The following is a 20,932-nucleotide window of genomic DNA, read 5'->3' on the forward strand; positions in this document are numbered from 1 at the left end:
ACAAATTAAATCAAACTGTTCTCATTAAGTCATTTTAAAAGTTATGATTTGGTAATAAATGCCACCTACCTAGGTCAGAGTAATCATTTCTTTCTCTGCTGTAGACAACAGTGACTGGCCTTTCTTTACTCAATGTTGTTACCACTTTCCTTTTTGAATCCTAATTTAGCACCAGTTCATTAATAAACAACTACAGGAAGCTTCTTAGATAAACCTAACCCAAGATTAAATTAATTTTTGGATTAAACATTATAGGTGCATTCAACATTCATCAGAACTGTGACTAGACAGACTAGAACAGGCCTAAACCAGGAATAGAACAGGACTAAACAAGGACTAGAACAGGACTAAACAAGGACTAGAACAGGACTAAACCAGTACTAGAACAGTACTAAAGCAGGGCTAGAACAGGACTAAACAAGGACTAGAACAGGAGTAAACCAGGAGTAGAACAGAATTAAACCAAGTCTATATCAGAACGAAACAAAGATCGGACTCTAGCTGAGTACAGTCTTAGATATGTGACACAGTATGAAGTACAATGCATGAAAGTTGTTTGCATTGACTGTAAAATAGATGCGCTTCAAAACAACTTTTGAAGTCATTTGTGCAAAGATATGCAAACTCTACCAGAACATTGTATGTACTTTGCCCTTGGATGAATAATGCAGGATGAGAGCAGGGCAGAGACACAACAAAGAATTCCAGAAGTACAGAAGAAAAATATACAATGGGAAATCTATTGTTCTTTACAACAAATACATTTTTAGAATATAGGTATGGCATTATAATTACAATAGGCCTATCTATTTATTATTCAGTACCTCAAAGCTGGAAAAAATATATATATCAGTAAGCCCAAAAAATGAAAGTTTGAAGTTACCAGTACGATACACAATAAAAAGGAGTATTGAAAACTGGTACCGTGGAATTACTTATTTATTTCAGGCTGCGTTTATATAATGACGGTCTGAACAGAAGATGCAAAAGTGGCGTTGTGTCTTCTTTTATTTCGCGTTTAGACAGATTTTCGGGAGGAAATCTGCTTGCATACGGTGACGCAAAAGTGTGTGGAATTTGATTGCAGCTAGGTGGTGACGCTATGTGATGTAAATGTGTATGCGACGTGAGCAGATCTGACCAGAGTTTTGTGTGTTGGGCAGTGTAGATTGAAACGTTATGGTGGAGTGTATTCAACTTTTCCAATCTGGAGGGTGATTTCAGATTTTTGTGTTTTTAAGCCCCCAAAACTCCATCACAGTCTAAACGAAAGGTCAGATAAAATATTTGTCATTTTTACCCGCAAGTGTTCTCGTCCTCAATGACAAGTTTAGATGCCAAGTGGGAATCACTTTTCTCTCATTGTAGTTCTTTTTTGTCATTCTAGATGATGATTAAAATAGGACTAAATACAGAATAAATGAAAAGTTCTAATGCCTAATCCTAGTGTTGATACTTTTCATCTGATGCCATCAACATTCCCTGATCGTGTGATGCTAACTGTCTAATCTAAGTTTCATTTTAATGCAATTTTGTATTTTTCTTGAGTTTTCAGACCATCTTAAAACTTTTTTTGACAGTGTTTGCTATTGTGTGCAGTGTGTCTCCATGGTAACTGCTGAACATTCCATCATACAGATACATTTAGAACACCCCCGGCATGATGTCACTGTGAAGTACAGCATGGATACCTCTCCACCTCCACATTTCAAAACATAATTTGTTAAACCACAGATGGTCTTCATTAGCATCCACAAATCCATATTGCCTTCCCTATTGTTCTTGTTTATCGTCACTATGGGGACAAACATTAGTCAGTAAACCCAATGGGAGTTTGTTAGCATGCACTGATGCAGGTTCAGTCTGCTCTCTTTATGTTTACTTATTTATTTATCTCTTGTGTATTTTCCACTCTTGTTTTGCTCCATCACACACACACATTTTCATTACAGCCATCAGTCAGAGACGCAGCGGGTCGTAATTAAAGAGAAAGCGTTGTGCATTTTGAGATAACTGCTCTATTAGCTGTGTACTGAGGCAGATGGAGCAGTCCAATGTGCTTTTATCAAGGCATTGTCACAGAGGAACAGAACGATGATGGCTGTGTTTGTGCTCTGGGTTTGATGTATCGAGAAGAGGCAAAGTCACGAGGGTCACGTAAAACTGAAGACAAATGAATTTGAATATGTGTTTATACAGTGAGTGCAGTTGTCATACCCTTTGAAAAAGGCATATTATGCTTTTGTTTTGCTATTCAGTATGAAACTATAACATATGAAGATTATTATTTCAAATCTTGTTCATTCTTTGAAGGCCTGTCATAAAATAATGTTGAAGCATGATAAATTAGAAAGATATAGTGATACAAATAATATTGAAACCATTTTATGCCACTGACACAATAACAATAAAGCAGGATAATCCCAGTAAACCATTTTAAATAAACACAATCATAAACAAATAGAATGAACCAATAACCACAGAATCATATTTATTCAACTCTACAGCTCAGATCTTACTGTATTACAACAAATATCCCCCCACTATTTCCAAATAAACATTCTTTTTGACAGACCAGTGTTCAGACTATTGTGAAGAAAATGTATGCACAAAAATCTATTGTGACAGGTTTCATATACTGAATAATAAATCGATATAGTCATTTTCATGACAGGCCTAATTGTTAGTCACAATATTGATCTAAAATGTTTTAACAATAGAAATGAGTCCATGGACTTCCTGTTTAAAACTTGAAATGTGATTTATGTGATAAATAAATCTGTACAGTCATAACAAGTGTTGGCTTGTTGTTGATACTTTCCATCTGATGTAATCAACATTCCTTGGAGGTGTGATGCTAACTGTAGTCTCTGCTTTGTCTGAGCCTTGTTTGACTTTAATCTGTTTTATTTTAACATAATCTGACCACAAAAAAGTGATGTACCTGGAACTACAACAGGTGAGATGATTTGCGCTAAACAAGTCCCATAAGAGCCTGTTTGCGGGTAAAAAACGTCAAAGTATTTATGGGAAGTGCCTTTCGTTTAGACGGTGACAGCGTTTTTGAGGCTTAAAAACACAAAAATCTGAAACCACCCTCCAGAGCGGAAAAGTTGAACACACTCCACCGTAGCGTTTCTGTCTACACTGCCCAAGACACAAAACTCTGGTCAGATCTGCTCACGTCGCACACACGTTTACGTCACATACATACAGTACAGAAACAAACATATCGCCTGGTATGCATACCCAATTGAATTCCACACACTTTTGCGTCACTGTGTGCACGCAGATTTCCTCCCGAAAACGCTAATCTAAACACGGAATAAAAAGTGAAGATGCAGCTCCACTTTTGCCTCTTCTGTTCAGTCATCATAGAAACGTAGCCTTAACCTCTAAAAATTCCACCATAGGGATATATGTAGAACACCCCTGTGTGATGTCACTGCAAAGTATCAATAGATTATCTGGAATATTTAACCAACAACCTCCCCTGTCATATTAAAGCTGTATCTGGGACTCATATTTATTTATTTATTCATATTTTACACATGTTTGCTTTATCCCTTTTTGGTGTGGAGCCGTTTCAATTCTACTCAAGCAATTAATGTATATTTCAGCTCTCACAGCAACCCAAAACATGCACCGTAGATACAATCCTCCAGCGAAGGTAGTCCTGACTAAGCTTAGCCACAAGATCATGGATATGGATCCCCTGGCACATACCCACTGCTCTTGATGAAATTCCCCAGTGGATTTGAAAGATGGGTCAAATGCAGCGGACTTATTTTCCTTCAGGGACAATAACATGTGCCTTAACCTTAACCTAGTCTTAACTTCAGCCTTCACTACCAATCATCTCTCACTCTTGATCAACGGCGATGTTTGCCGCTACTGTTGTGAGCCCTATTTAAGCATCTGTTGCCAGCAGAGAGCATCAGACACATTTTTATCTAATTTCTCTTTGTAATAGTCATTTTTTTTTGTGTTTTCAGGGGTATGCAATGAGGAGGATTGTTGAAGTGGGAGCAGACGGCGTGCGAAGGATCGACTGGCATGACTACGAGGCCATGAAGAAAGACGCTTCACGATCTGGTACTTTTACAGTGTCTTATAACTAAAGACTTGTCCTCTTTCACTGCATCCATAAATCTCCTATTTGGCCTCCAGGTTTAACACACAGTATCTTCATCGTCCCTCTTCTGTGCCATGTGGCCAAGCTATCTTAACATATAATTAATAAAATGTAATAACGGGATGATTTTACTCTGTGTTTGACCTACTGGACCGAAACTAGGAATATATCATTGCTAATGTATAGGCTTGTCACGATAATTACATGCATAAACCTTAATGAGCCTATATTATGCAAAATTGACTCTAGTGAGCGTTCAGTCATGTTATAATGTTGTTACCTCATCAAAAACAGGCCTGGGGTTGTGTTTTGTTTCATTCACACATGTTTGAGGAATCCTTTATTATTAGTCTGTCATCTCCAAAGCTCAAAATACTCTGTTCCATCTTGTAATGTGATGGAGCAGTAGTTTTCAAGTGAACAGCTCCTTTAACCTTTTGTAGATTGGGCTAAAAGCATTGAAATTATTCTAGTGAAGGTGTATTGAATTTAAAACCATACACTGAAGCACTTCCTGTTTTACTACATGACATTGCAAAGTGTTTTCAGTCTGAGAGAAGAACTCAGCTTAAATATGCAGCATCTGTGTATTAAACATGTGTGAATGAAACAAAACAAAACAAAACTCTAGGTATGATGATGAGGAAACATTATAACATAGATGAGAATATGAGCCTTTTAATTCCATTCTATCTGAAAAGAGTGCATACCAAATCAACGGGACAACTTTTAGTAAGAGTAATAATGAGTCTAATGTTTGCTAAATCCTCTGTTTTAGCTGGATTTGTCCGTCTTTGTGGATGGATGCTGTGAGCGTACAGTGCAGTTCATAATTAAACTCAGTTAATCTTTTCAAACGAGCATTGATTCTGTCCAGGCCCGGGGCTTTTCCTCCAAACATTACACATCTCCACGACGACGGCTTTGGCATTAGCCCGAAAGCACTGACAAAGAGTAAATCTAACAGAGAAATGTGTTTTTTAGTCCGATTTTATTGAGGTTCGGTGGTTAATCTTTCACTTGTCCCTCTGGCGACTGAAACTTCTCCATGATTTGTCACGAGAGGCTGGAGTTTATTTTCATTTGGCACAAAGCAACAAACAAGAGTCACAAAGGTGGAGATTTCTCATAGGGCTTACCTGGCCACCAGAACCACACGCTTTAACAAAACTTTACAAAGATGAGCAGCTCTGGAGCTGAATCCTGTCTCCCTGATGTCAGAGGGCATGGTTGACAGGCAGATTAACCAATCAGAGAGATGCATGGTCCGTTTGCATCAAAAACATGATGGCTTACACATAAAACATTTGAAACAACAACACATAAGAAAACAGCATTTTTTTTTCAGAATCAACAATCACACCAAACTATTACTTATCTCAGGTAAACTAAGTATACATTTTGCTCTAAATGTTACAAGAATTTTGACAAGGAGAAGTCTTCTGCATTTGAGAGACACGTGATACAAATTAGCAGCTGTTGTTGGATCATCTCAAGTTTGGATGATTGATTTTCGTGCTCTATGATCGGGCACATGTAGGGCTGCATGATTTTGAAAATAAAATATAATAACTGTTTTTTTGGTTGTGATTGTAATTTAATTTGTGATATACTATGTGTATGTTTATCCAGACAAGAGTGTTCATTGTAAACAAGTCCATCTGCTTTAACTGAGAGAAATATGAACACTTAAACTAACCCAAGAATGAAATGAATTTGGCAATGCATAAGGGTGTGTTATTTCATTTAAATCAGTAATTCAGTTAAGTAATTCAGTATAAATGTAAGAATAACATTGCACTTTTTTTTTTCTATCAAAGCACACTTAAAGCAGACCTATTATGCAACAAACATTACTGAGTTATTCGATTTATTTCAAAATGACAAATTGCTGTATTTATTGTTTTTCAAAATTAGGATTCAGCTCACAGTGCATATTATATAAACATGGCCAGGAGAAAAAAACATTTTAAGGGAAGACAAGTGAAAAAATAACTTATAATTAATGCATTTCAGACAGTTTATAAAGGCATACACTCCAATATTCAGTCATTTCTATTGGTCAGTGGATAAGGTTTACAGAATTCACTAAAATGAAAATAATTTTTGGTGAAAATTGTTTTGTGCAATCTAAAAATGTTTGCTGCTAATCTTCTATATGAAATGATCAAATGAATGAATGAATATCATGTGTTCAGGTAATGGTGAGCAGGGGAAGGCGTTTCCTCTGAGTGACGCAGACAGAGTGGACCAGGCCTACAGAGAAAACGGATTCAACATCTACATCAGTGACCGCATCTCACTAAACAGGTCCCTGCCAGACATCAGGCACCACAAGTAAGGGCACAATACTGTAATACTAAACACCATAATAACGTAATGCTTTAATATTGAAATACTGCAATACTATAATTAGGGGTGTCAAATTATCGCGTTAATTGCGATTAATTAATTAGTCATATTTAGCGCGTTATGTTTTTTAATCGTGTTAATCTCATTTTTAATCTCTAACTTTACTGTTTCTGTATGCAAGTTGCTTTATTATAAAATCTGTTTTTATGTGTTGTTGGGACACACAAAAAAAAAAACACATTTATATATATTTTTTTTTTCGCTAATTCCACTCATTGCCGGAAACCCACACAAAACGTGCGCAGTAAGAGCGATGTAAACGTCATTTTCACGTTGGCAGCTTCTGCCGCACAATGGACGAGGTCGAAGAGCCAGTAGAACAGAGGCAGCAGTGCACAGGTAAAAACGCATTCGTGTTTTGGAAATTATTCTCCCAACGTGAAATAAATAAGAAAATAACAAATATAAAATCGCCTACAACTTAAATGTTACTGGTGAAAACAACCTGCATAGGCTCATGATGATGACCTGCCACATGAGGGGACACGCACACAAACACACACAAAACAAACAACACACAAACACACACAAACACAACAAACAAACACAAACACACAAACACACACCTTCATCATCGTCATTAACCTGAGAACCCGCGGACCACGTTTCCTTCCATAGTTACTGCGCGGACACCGTTGTCCTCCCGTGCGCCGCGTACGTTTTCTCGCGTACGCTGCGTAAACCGCGCTTCCTCCTGTGCGCCTCTAAACCAGAAGTAACACCAAGACTAAAACCGGGACTAACCCAGTCCAGGTCTAAACCAGGTCTAAACCAGGACTAAACCAGGACTAAAACCAGAACTAAAACCAGAACTAAAACCAGGTCTAAACCAGGTCTAAACCAGGTCTAAACCAGGTCTAAACCAGGACTAAAACCAGCACTAAAACCAGGTCTAAACCAGGTCTAAACCAGGTCTAAACCAGGTCTAAACCAGGACTAAACCCAGAACTAAAACCAGAACTAAAACCAGAACTAAAACCAGGTCTAAACCAGGTCTAAACCAGGTCTAAACCAGGTCTAAACCAGGTCTAAACCAGAACTAACACAGGACTAAAACCAGGACTAACCCATTCCAGGACTAAACTAGGACTAAAGTAGGACTAAAGCAGGTCTAAATCAGGACTAAAACCAGTGATCTCATATATAAAGCATTTCTCTATCAATAATACTTTTAATATGATTAAGGAAAGACTGGACTTTTTATTGTCTTTATGTAGACAAAAGTTATTATGTTCAGATTTCCTAGTCTTTGCTACTTTACAGCAAACAGTTTCTTATTCATGGAGACTTGGGCTTAACAGCCAATTTGAAGAGAACAAACAAGAACAACATTTGCAGGATGCAGTTGCTACATTCATGTAGTTTTAAAAAGCATGACAATATCAAGTAATCCAAAGTATTCATATTACGTTACTCACTTTAAGTAATTAAATGGATTAAGTTACAAACTACATTTTGGGATATGTAATCTGTAATCTGTAGGGGAATACATTTTAAAAGTAACCTTCCCAACACTGCAGATTAGTAATAGTAATAATAATGATGATACTGTGGAATGTAAGTGACTGCATCTGTTAAAGTTTGTTAAACAATAAATGACTTTATAAAGTCACTTTTTTTGTTCTATATCAGTCTTTTGATCTGCCACAATAGTGTAATAAGGAATTTAAATGAAAATACCTCAAATTTAAGGCTTTTCTCAGCAATTTTTAGGTGAGATTAAAAATAGATTAATTAGATTAATTAATTACAGATAATAATTAATTAATCTCTCAATTTTTTTAATCGCATGACAGCACTAACTATAATACAAAACACTATCTTAATGTAATATACCTATAGTAACCATAACACAATACTGTAATACAAACACTGTCAAATAACATAATACTATAATACTGTTATACTGTAATATTAAACACAATAATAACATGATACTATAATACTTAACACTATCGTAACACAATACTGTAATACTAAATACTGTTATAACACAATACTGAAATATTAAGCACTATCATAATACAGTACTGTAATACTAAACACTGTGTATACTGACACACAATATTGTAATACTAAACACTGTTATACACAAATATCGATACTGGAATCCTGCACTGGATCAAAACTTACACATACAGGTGCTCATCAGGCCAAAGGGCTTGAATTCTTGTTGAGTAGAAAAAAGGATGGCAGACGCACTCTGATTTGAAGGTGTATTTATTAATTGTTATTAATTGTGTCAAACTATCATAATGCAATACTGTAATACTAAACACTATCATAATACAATACTGTGATACTAAACACCATCATGATTTAACTAACCATAGTAACCATAACAACAGGTCCCTGCTCGACATCAGACACCGGATGTAAGGACACAATATAATGTTAACCAATATATAGGTCTGCCATGATAACACATTTTGAAGTGCAATGTAGCTGAAGTAAATATAGACGATAAAAGATAATACTGAAAGTAATTTATGCCACTGACACAATAACTCAAGAGCAGATATATTAAAAAAAAAATCATGAGCTGCAATAGCTGGTATAAATAGCGTATTGAATGAAACTTTAGTACTTAGTTTGCATCTGTAATGAGTCATAGAAGTTATTTTTTCAACCTTTTATTGTTTAAATCTCACCATATTCATTTTTTTTTTTTACATGTGACTCTATGGGCAGAATGTTCAGCAGTTGCCATGGTGTCACAATGAACACATTAGCATTAAGTTAGTCTGAAAACTCAAGAAAAAAATGTATTTAAACCACACATTTTCAAGAGAGTGTGATCAATTCAAGCTTTCATGGTCCTGTTTAGGAGATTGATTTTCGACAAAAAAGGTGAGAGAAAACTGTTGGCTAATGCTAGTTATCTTTATGTGTGAGAAGCTTCTTTAATAGATCAAATCAATTCACCTGTCAGCTCTTTCTGGTCAGACTGTGCTAAAATAAAGATACAAATAAATCTAACTTTAGTAACAGAGTAGTGCTTCCAGTTAGCTTCACAACCCCAGGAAACATTGATGACATCAGCTGCAAGTATTAACAATTTTAACAGAATTAGCTGCACATATTTTTTTCAACGATAATTGAAATATTCAAAAAAGCCCTATAAAGGTTTGAGCTTTGAGGTCCATTGTTTTCTTTGTTGATATTTTTAATAATTTCCGCTAAAAGGAAGAAGTGGAAAAAACATCCAGTTTCAAAATGGGTCCCTCTTAAAAGGTCTGGGGTCTGAAGGTCAGCTCTTTGTGTCTTTTGGAAATCCTTGGGTTCATTTTTGTGAGGGCTGTATTCAAGAGCAGGTTGTTTACTTGTGATAAGGATGGGTTTTGAACTGTAAGGAATTGAAAGCTTTTATCCAGTGTTGTTTTGGCCTCTCCACATGTCACTCTTTTTATCAAATGCATGTTTTTCCAGCATACAGTACTGTATATAGGGCCTAATTTATTCCTAGTCAAAGAGCATCATTGGTCTTAAACATTTGCCTGCTGTAAACCATAAAGAAACCTGTGCTTTCAGTAGAGAATGAATACTTTCAATCATGGAAAGTTTTATATATTGGTTCTTTGCAGCTTGTGTCATTAATATTCCTTGGGGGGTCATGCTAACTGTAGGCTCTGCTCTGTCTGCAGCTCTATTACTCAAGTTAGACTAAATCTGAGCTTTATTTTAACACAATCTGACCAGAAAGATCTGATTTAACTGGAAGTTCAAGAGGTGAGATGATTTGTGCTGTTAATAAAGTTTTAATCGTAATTTCAATATTGACCAAAATAACTGTGATAATGATTTTTTTTTTTTTTTCCATAATCAAGCCGCCACAGGTATCTCTACTTTCTACTGCATTACTTTTCAGTATTTTTTTATTATAGTGTGAGACCTGCTGAAAAGGCTGTGGGTTTATTTTTAACACGTTTGTAGTTTGAGCAAACAAAAATATACAAATAAAAACAGCTATTAAAAATGGTTGATTCAATTTTTCGGTTAAACTAAATTGAGCACAAATCTTATTGTTTCATTCTGCTGCTTATTTGTTGCAGCTCATGTTTTTTTATTTTTATTTTATTTTTTTTATAATGATACTGTCTATTTTGAAACAGGTTTACTGGGATTATTTAGCTTTGTTGTTGTTGTGTCAGTGGCTTAAAGTTGTTTCATTGCTATCGTTTACTCTGATATTTCTCCATTGCTGCAGTATACATCATGATTCAACATTTGCTAGTGTGACAGGCGTAACCACAGGCAACTTTCATTGAAATGGAGTTATAGGTCTCCATTCCTTACATGATGAACCTGTTATGTTTGGCCCTTAGTCCACCAATACGATGTCAAGGAAAAGTTTTGCCCTCCCACATCTGTGTTATATAGAGCCCCACAAGTCACTTTCCAATTTCATGCATTATTAATTCACTCCAAAACAGTACACTATACCAAATAGAAAATAAAACAGTGTGTCTCTGTCTTAGCTGGAAATTTATTGAATAATTTAAACTGGAAAATATGTCAGCTTTGCAGTTACGGCTGGAATTATCCATCGATTAATCATGATTAGATATGAGATACAAAACACAAGAAGAGACGAGACACAAGATTGGATTTACAAGAAAGGGGCAAGATGAGAGTTTGAAATTGTTTATAATAAATAAATTGTGCGACCCAATTCCCATTTTTTTATTTACTCTATTTAATAGTTCTGCTCTCATTCTTGTTCACTGGAGTATATTTTTTACTAACCAGACATAACCACACGCTTTGACAAAACTTTGCAAAGAAAAGCAGACCTAGAGCTGTATCCTGTCTCCTCAATTTCAGAGGACATGATTGACAGGTGGATTAACCAATCAGAGAGATCCACATCCCTTTCACATCAAAAACAAACCTAAAATAGAGGAAAAACAACATAAAGGACTGAAAAATTGTGCAGATGTTACAGAATCACCAGCACCGAACTACTTATCTCAGGTAAAAGAGGTTATATATTTCCTTCTGAATGTTATGAGAAACAGTAGCTGTGGTTAGATCGTCTCAAGTCCCTTCTGGATTCAAACAGCATCTAGAAGGAATTGGGTGGTCAGGCTGTTACAAATCAAAAAATAAACTAAACTAAAAACTAAAGTGCTGAATCTTTTCTGTGGCTATAAAAAATAAGTAAATAATAAATAAATAAAAAACATAAATATTTACAAGAGTGTGCTTTCATTGCAAAACTGAGCAATTTCACAGATACACATTCCTTTTTTTTTCCTTTAGAGAGGGAAGCTGCACAGACAAAATAGATTGAATTCCTGTCCCTTTGTGGCCGGTGGAGGTGGGATGGTTTGCTGGTTTGGAGAAGATTGCTCCGTGATTTCAGACAGATTCATCTCATTGCAGAGTTTGACCTTAGAAAACATGAACGCTTCAAAATACAAGGCCGGTTTCTGTTCCCTTACAAATATAATCAGTGGTAACGGATGTATGCGGCCTCCAGGAGAACATCCAGTTACTGAATGTGGAACGAGATGATTCAATGTTTGAGAGATATAACGAAAAAAATGGGGTCCAATGTCTTTGTAATGGTTCATATATTTCGCAAAATTGACTCTTGTGAGCTTTTAGTCATGTTATAATGTTGTTACTTCCTCAAAAAATACCTGGAGTTATGTTTTGTTCAATTCACACATATTTGAGTAATCCTTTATTATTAGTCTGTCCACATCTCCAATGCTTATAATGCTTTGTTCCACCTTGTGATGTCATGTAGTGGTAGTTTTCAAGGTAACAGTTCCTTTTGTTTTGTTCAGTAGAGGTTGCAAATTCCAGAGCTGTAATTATCCCAAGGATTCTAGTGAAGGTGTATAGAGTTTAAAAAACACAGTGGAGCACTTCCTGTAATACCATATGACATCACAACGTGGAACAGAGTGCATTCTGTTTGAGAGAAGAACTCTCCTAAATATGCAGGGTTTATGATTTGTGTGTGAACGAAACAAAACACAGCTCGAGGTTTTTTTTGTGATGAGGAAACAACATTATAGCCTAAAATGGGCCCTTGAAACAGTCTGTATCCAATTTTTGTCCATATATTTGAGTACAATTTGTTTTGCCTCACTACTGCATAAGCAGTTATTGAAGAGTAACCTCTGCTAGACTAAGTGTCCCCACTTGTACATTTGAAAAATACAGGCAAGTCTGGCAAAACAAAGGACAGAGGCAGTATTAAGTGGAATTGTACAATTGTTTAAATTTAATCCATCATCAAGAGTATATTTTATAGCATTTAAAAGTACAGTTTTGAGACGCAATCAACAACACAACAAATTGGGACTAAAATATAGGCTAAACTAAATCAAATTAAATCATGACCAAAACCAAAATTACTAATACAAAACCAAACTTTAATCAAACCAAAACACAAGTTAAATCCTATATTTCGGTACCCCAAAGTGCTAGAGATGTGCAAAATGTATGATAAAGTGCTGTAGTTGGTTTTTAAGATGTAAAGTGCTCATGTGTACAGGATTAAGGTGCTTTGAATTTTAGATATTTAAAGTGCAAGGTGCTAGCAGCCTAGAAGGTTTACAGTGTCTTGTGCTATTACTGATCCGAAAGCAGGCTATCCTGCATTGCACTACGTGGAGTTAATGTGTTTAACTGACATTCAGGAGCTGGACCACGCCTCAACCTCTTCTCCTCATCTCAACTACACCTTCATTTACCCATATTTACCCATATTTATTACCCATCCCGACAAAACAGTCTGTATCAGCTCTCTCGACCACCTCCCACCCCGTGTCTCTTGTCCATCCTTCAGTCTGAAGACAGCGTCTTTAAGGTAGTGGGTTTCCGAATCAACTGGGGTCTTTTGAATTGGAGACGGAGCCCCCACCCTGAATCTACCCCTAGCCATCATATCTATCTACCATCAATACATATCTTTATCATATTCATTTGTTGTGGTGTGGTCCCTGCTAGTGAATCTTTATTGCAAGTCTAACCAGTCTAACCCAACCAGTAAATAAATAAGAACAACTACTGTCAACAGCTACATTGAGAAAAGGAAATTTGAGATCAGAATTTGAAAGCAACATTATGAGCATACAGGAGTTACAAATGTCATTAGCCACCACCACCAGCTCAAACATATGCCATAAAGCGCATTTCCCTATAATTTAGAAGATCTCACCCTACATGGAGCTTGAAGCGTGATCGGAGCAGCCACCATCACCACCGCCAACTCCATACAACTCCAGGCTCCATACAACACCTTTAAGCCAATTATAAATGACACATTAGTGAAGGTTTTTTAACCGCAGTCACTATCAGAAAACATAACTCCAGCTACTTACACACATTGTTTCCATTATAGTTGTTTTATTGTCCAAGAACCAGGAAGTGCATTTGTTTTTTTCAGCCTTACCATGATTGTAAAACTCGTCAGCATGCAGGAGATTAGTGCATTGTGCATTTGTGGACAGGGAAGATGTCTGTGCTTTTCTCTCATCTGTATGTAACAAAAGTGTGATTTATGGATTGATCCTCTGTTATGACGCTTTGATCAATCAGATAATTCAAATAGTTCCACGTTCTGCATCGTAACACGTTCAATGAAAGCCACCCCATATGAAAATGTGTAGAGCTCAATTCAGAGCCAATACAGAGTGGAAAATGACACAGTTATCACAGCATGACTCATTTTAAAGCCCATTCCTTACAGCTTTTGTGTTTTTCAGTTGTAAACAGAAGCTGTACTCGGAGAAGCTGCCCAACACCAGTGTGATCATCCCGTTCCATAACGAAGGCTGGTCGTCTTTGCTCCGAACAGTTCACAGTGTCCTGAACCGCTCCCCCCCATCTCTCATCCATGAACTCATCCTGGTCGACGACTTCAGTGACAAAGGTACATTTACACTGGAGCATTTTGGGAAGGAGCGCAGTCAGGGAGGGGACTAAAAAACAATGTACAGACAAGCAGAACAAGCAATCATTCAGCCAACCAACTGTATTTATCCACATATTTACTTTAAAGCACTGTGTTTGTAATTGATTGCTGACTGGATGAATAATTGTAATAATTATTAGAAAATTGTATTCCTTTCCTGTGCCTACTCAAGCGCCTGTTAGAGGGTTATCTGCTTTTAAACCTCATAAGAGCCCATAGAGACATAGGGACATTTGGTTCTTAGAAGATTACTCTAAATTACCCAAATAACCGCTGTCTTTGTGAATTGCTAAATTGCAACCTTTGACAGTTTGTTTCATTCCCGGTTAATCTTTTAGCCTTATTCTGAACTAAAACTCAACGGGAGATCTTATCTTTTTTACTTTTATAAATACCAAGAGATTATTAAGCTTTTACTGCTCTTCCTTGAATGCTGCATTTTCAGTAGCAGCATGCAATAAAGATAGACTCAGTTGATACATCAGGCCAATAGTTTGTTCATTTTAAACCACAATGCCATAGTTCATAGAGGGTTGCTACCTTAAATCACACCATTTTCCAGATGATTGGATGAGAAGCAAAGGATGGCTGTGATTGGCTAAGAGCTACAGGTGAAATGAAGAATGACTTGTCCTTAAAATAGGGGGGTGACACATTTGGTAGAATGTTTGCCCTCTGATCCAAGGGTTGGCAATAGAGGTGTAAAAAAAAAAAAAAAAATCAGTGATATATCGTGATTTTGCATTGCGTGATCCTTGTATCAATTCAAAATGCATCTTAAAGTCATGTTAAAGTCATGTATTTCATGAAAAAATCAATTGAAGTTCCATTTTCTATTCTCATGATGATTTACTCCCATTTTCTTCTCACGAGAATATGTAATTATTCATAAATCACAATTTGTTGTCCTTTGTTTTAGTATCAGGATATATCATGATATACTGAATCATGACAGACATATTGTGATGCATATCATATCGACAGATTTCTTTTTTTTTTTTTTTTTTTTGAGAAATGTCAGGAAAACAAAATAGATGTGTTGCAGGGTTTTAGATTACATACACCAGCTAAAATTAATATTGTTGAAATGCTGATTTGTGTAATAGCACAGTGGGTTCAAGGGCCTGTTCACTAATGCGAAATTATCCAGGTAATAAATACATAACTGTGACTTTTACCTCCATCTGAAAGTATTGCATAATCCCATTATAGGTTATTGTGTAATTGTTATAAAGTGGTATTCTGTATTTGTGTTTTATAGCAATATTTTTTGATGGTCATGGTACCCTTCTATCAGCAATGAAAACTAAACACTTGTCTTCCTCATTAGATAATAATTCTAAAATAAACCAAATCTCAACTTTGTTTTGGATTAACGTGATTGAGTGCAGTCCTGATCAAAACATTTATTGAACCCAAACAAACCCTTTATTTTCCCATCCACATCTGGGACACGTGAAGACTCCTCGCTCTGCTCTTTAGAACGTCTTTGATTCTCTGCTTAATTAGCCGTGTCTGTCACCGCGCCTGAATGAACGATGCATTTATGTCCCCTCGTTAATGAGATTTTCCGCTGCCTCAAACTCATTTAGAGGTTACCACCCTTCAGAGACGAAAGCAGCCAGACAAACCGCCGCCACAGCTCACATGAACACTGTCTGTTTACTCATAATTATGTCATGTAATGTCGCACAAAATCTACAAATGAGTTCAAAATGTAAATAGCTTCGGTTGGCTGCGATGGTTGCCTGGAAACAGAGGTTCACAGAGCAGAGCCTGGGTTTTGTCAGGTCATTAACACCAGGGGGAGCTAGACAAGGCAAATCAATGCATTTTATAGTGAATATTAAAAGGAGATATATTAAGCAAAACCATCCTGTAATACGTAAAATAGGTTCTTGTGCGATTAAGTCATGTTATAATGTTGTTCCTTCCTCAAAACCATACCTGGAGTCATGTTTTATTTAATTCGTAATATGGTTTATTAGTTGGTCTACATCTACAAAGCGCAAAATGTAAAGAAACAATGCAAATAAATTAATGAAAGAAACAACAACAACAACACCAAAAAAAACAAAACAAAAAACTCTAGGTATGTTTTTGCAATACAATGTGTAAAACGGCTCAAATAGAGCAGTGCTTCCAGTTAGTATCACACCCTGAGGGTATGTTGATGCCACCAGCTCCTAAGTATCAATAATCAGATGAAGCAGACAATTCACTGTAGAAACACCTGAATTGAAAAAGCCTAGAGGGACAGAATATCCCTGCATAAAAAATGACACTAACTGTATTAACATAATTTCCCTCTTGTTCGATGTCAGTGCCTCGTCCTTCTGTAGATGAAACTGGTCTGTGATGAATGCTTTGCTCTGTATGCACTATTTATTACCCAGAGTTCAAAGCAGCACTGGTCTGTACTGCCTGTCCAACTATATTCCACCCTACCCTGACCTCTGCACATGTTACTTCAGCTTTTATTAAAAAAGTTAGAGCTCCATTATGAGTCCTGTCCAGCCGACATCAATCACAACTGGGCCAATAAAACCACCAAGGCCAGAGATGGCAACGTTCTTTCTAGAAATCTATACTGCAGAAAGTCTACAGAAATGCACAATATATAAGGTGCAGTAACTTTTATGATGGGAAGTTTGTCGCCTTTGTATCCATGGGGATCATATTTTTTTGGCCTGAAATGTTACACAATGTGGTATTATATGTGCTAAACGAGTATTCTATGGGCTTGCCTCAGTCTCCACAGATCTGACTTTTAACGTGGTGGGTCACCTCGATGTCTTCAAGGAGAAATGTTTTCTGATCAATGTTATAATGTTGTTTCCTCATCACAAACATACCTGAAGTTGTGTTTTGTTTCATTCAGACATTTTTAACACACACAGAAAACACTGTTCCATCAAATGTCAACGGACTAATAATAAAGGATTACTTAAACATGCGAGAATGAAACAAAACACAACTCCAGGTATGTTTTGATGATGTAACAACATTCTAACATGTAACAACTAATATAGGACCTTTAATGCTATATTGTGGAACTTATACTCAAACAAACAACATCTTGGCAGTCCAACTGAATTCAAAAGTAGAAAAGTTTCTGGAGGGACTTTGAATATGAAGTGAAGGTTATCTCACCATATGGCCATTTTCAACTTGAAGAAACAAGTAGTTATCCATTCTGAGAGGCTTTCAGACCAGAGACAGATGAAAAAGAAATGATCAGAAACTCCAAATGAGCTGATTAAGAAGAATATTAAGTAAGTTTATATGTTTACACATTTTTACAGTCTACTGAGCAAGCGCATTTTAAGATTTCTCACTGACTATCATTTCTGGTGATCGTCATTAGGATAACCCCTGCTACAATGCAAATATTTTTTATTTATTGATTTTTTCTGTATTTTTCCCTGAAATTTGATCTAAAAAAGTAATCATCTGAAAAATGTAAAGATCCTGTATCATGCAAAATCGACTCTTGTGACCTTTAAGCCATGTCATAATGCTGTTACTTCATCAAAAACGTACTCAGGGTTGTTTTTTGTTTCATTCACACATGTTTGATTAATTTGAGTTTTTTACTCTATTTCCATCTCCAAAGCACAAGATGCTCGTTTCCACCTTGTGATGTCATGAAGTAATAGTTAACAGATACGTTTTACCTGTAGTTCAGAGGTTGGCAATCCCTAGCTGAAATCAACCAAATTATTATAGTGAAGGTTTGGAGTTTAAAAGCACAGTGGAGCGCTTGTATTACTACATGATATCACAAGGTGGAACAGAGTGTTTTCAGTCTGAGAGAAGAACTCAGTCTAAATATGCAGGGTTTGTGTGTTGAACATGTGTGAATGAAACAAAACACAACTCCAGGTATATTAAATAAGCACTTTTCACCCCACTTGTGGACAACTAGCATACTATCGTGCACCTCCTGATTATTGGACAGTGATTTATAATTACAGGTAGACTCCACACAGATGACATAATTTTGACCTCAAGAGCTGCTAAGACAATATATCAGTACTGGGGCAAGACAAAGTTTGCTCAAATACATGCGATAAAATCAAGACCTTTTTAAATAAGCCTCTTGTACAAACACAGTAAACGCAGAGCCTTAAGTGAGTGTGACGTCTTGTTTTAATAAAGACTAATGCATTTCTCGACATGGCCTCGCTCTCGTTAACTTGATTAATCGCCTCCTCTTTTCCTCTCAACACTTTGAGCTTGATTTCAATTAATCTGGGCAAAACGAACCAATCATAATTAAAAGCTCCTCTCCTCTTCTTCACATGGGGACCGCATTGATGTGATTAGCGGCGTAGATAGCGGCGTTCACAACCGTTTTATTGTTTGATTTACAGCACGATGCGTTTGACCCCATGTCAATTGGTCAATGTCATGGTTTACAGTGGGAGGGTCATGATCAAGAGGACAATAAAAGAGTCACCTTCAGATGTTCAGCCTCGTAAAAGAAAAACGATTTTAATGACGCGGCACTGAGCCTTTTAAATACGGTTGGATGGATTTTTTTTTTTTTTTTTTTTAATTGGAAAGTTAATGCATTTCAGAAAAGACTTGGACTAATTGGGCTTTTATGTGATTTTTTTCAGTAAAGAGTGGCCAGGGTTCCAATATTGAGGAAATGTCTACTGCTTTATTAATATTAAAGCTAAAATGTTGAGGCAGCGGGGTCTCCTCTCCACAGATCTGAGCTAAAGCTTGGTCTGGTTTGGTCTCCACAAAGACAGAAATGTTTAATACATACTGACAAAGCAGTAACATCTCCACATAGAAAAGCATTTGATGGACCCTCCAGCAGAACTGTTACACAATGCACCTTTTTAACTAGATTACAACATCTCCACATTAGTTTGAGCACATCCTGTTTTTGCTATTCCATCAATTTACATAATTTAAACTGTCAGCATCAATAAATGTTATACAAGGTTTTATAATAAAGTATATTCTTCACAAACTTCTCCAGGGACCCTTTTTGATCAAAAAAGAAGGTGAAAAGTAAACCAGATGTCCAGATATTGCAGAGTTAAGGCAGAATGTACACCAGAATATTCTAATGTACTAAGTTGTACTATGTTCTGTCTGTCTCCCCACAGAACACCTGAAGGGGGCGCTGGAGGAGTACATGGTGCGTTTCCCTAAAGTGCGTATCCTGAGGACAAAGAAAAGAGAGGGTCTGATCCGGACTCGACTACTCGGAGCCGCCGCAGCAAAAGGAGAAGTCATCACCTTTCTGGACTCCCACTGTGAGGCCAATGTCAACTGGCTCCCCCCACTGCTCGGTGAGAGAACTGCAACTAAAACACAACAGCTCACTTTACAGATAATGTCACAGCCTTAGACAACAAACCAGCACATGACACACATTCTACCTTAAAAACTCTGCCTTGTAGTAAAATTGGTCCAATAACACAATACATTCATCAAATAAACTAAATTAAACCTGATTTAACATGTATTGCCACTTAAAATGTTCACTTCGTGGAAACCGTCTGACCTCGCAGCATTAGGATTTGTTTGCTCAGCGGTAGGTGGGTACTTTTTTTATTTAACCAATCACTGCTATTTGGTCATGACGTATGTAATGTGCCAAATCACGTAGGAAGAAGGGCAATAACGTGTCTCCCCTTGATAAAATTCACCAAACATTTGCTTTGTTCCTGCTTTAAATCCTCGATCTAAGGAATCGTTGTCAACACAGAATTATGTCTTCGTCTTCATCCATCTCGACTGCTTGTTTTTACTGTTGCTGTACCACAAAAGGGACCCAGACAGGCGCTTGAATTTGACGTCATGGCTTCACAGCTCTTCGTTGATTGGCTGGGGCGAACCTGGAACTTCCAGGGTTCTTGCAAACCATCTAGTATGTTCCGATTCCTGACCTAGTCGCTGGAGAGAAATGAAACTGAGAGAAGGCACTAGGTGGCACCAGCCTGACTAGTGGGACCCTACCCTAGGAGAAAATGGGCATTGAAATGTACTATTATTATTATTAATACTTAATAATATTATATATACTAATATCAATAAGCACTCAGATGTTTTGGTGCATAATATGTCCAGAACAAGACTGTATATAAAAACGGACATAGCTAGCCACCATTTTCCAAATAGGATGTGGCATGGTGGCTCCATCAACTCAGATTCACTTTCTATTGAAAAATGGTCACTCCTCTCTCGATAACTGCCTCAGTGAGCCTCATCATTTTTTTCTTAAAATGTCTATATTAACCTACTCTGCATGATCTCGCTAAACCAGCAGTTCAGACATTATCTTCAACAGCCTTGCTCCGGGTTGGCTCTTTAGTTTCTATGATACTGTTGGTCAGAATTCCTAATATGAAACACAGGTCCAAATTCGCCCCCATAATCGCCAGCCTTAATAAGCTTAATTTGACTGGAACCAAGCACTGTGGATG

The 20,932-nt window shown here is 36.8% G+C and overlaps 1 protein-coding gene across 1 annotated transcript in view; it reads left to right on the forward strand.

Moving 5' to 3' along the window:
- The window catches only part of LOC110156444 (polypeptide N-acetylgalactosaminyltransferase 10-like), a 63,893-nt gene that overhangs the window by 9,013 nt on the left and 33,948 nt on the right, over positions 1–20,932 (forward strand). Inside the window, exons 2-5 of the mRNA XM_055148521.1 lie at positions 3,996–4,095; positions 6,334–6,472; positions 14,272–14,438; positions 19,610–19,795. Of these exons, the coding sequence (XP_055004496.1) occupies positions 3,996–4,095; positions 6,334–6,472; positions 14,272–14,438; positions 19,610–19,795 (592 nt within the window). The remainder of the gene's footprint in view (positions 1–3,995; positions 4,096–6,333; positions 6,473–14,271; positions 14,439–19,609; positions 19,796–20,932) is intronic.

The sequence above is a fragment of the Boleophthalmus pectinirostris genome, unplaced genomic scaffold (assembly GCF_026225935.1).
Source record: "Boleophthalmus pectinirostris isolate CB_2022bp ecotype Guang Dong unplaced genomic scaffold, ASM2622593v1 HiC_scaffold_12, whole genome shotgun sequence".
NCBI classification, from domain to species: Eukaryota; Metazoa; Chordata; class Actinopteri; order Gobiiformes; family Gobiidae; genus Boleophthalmus; species Boleophthalmus pectinirostris.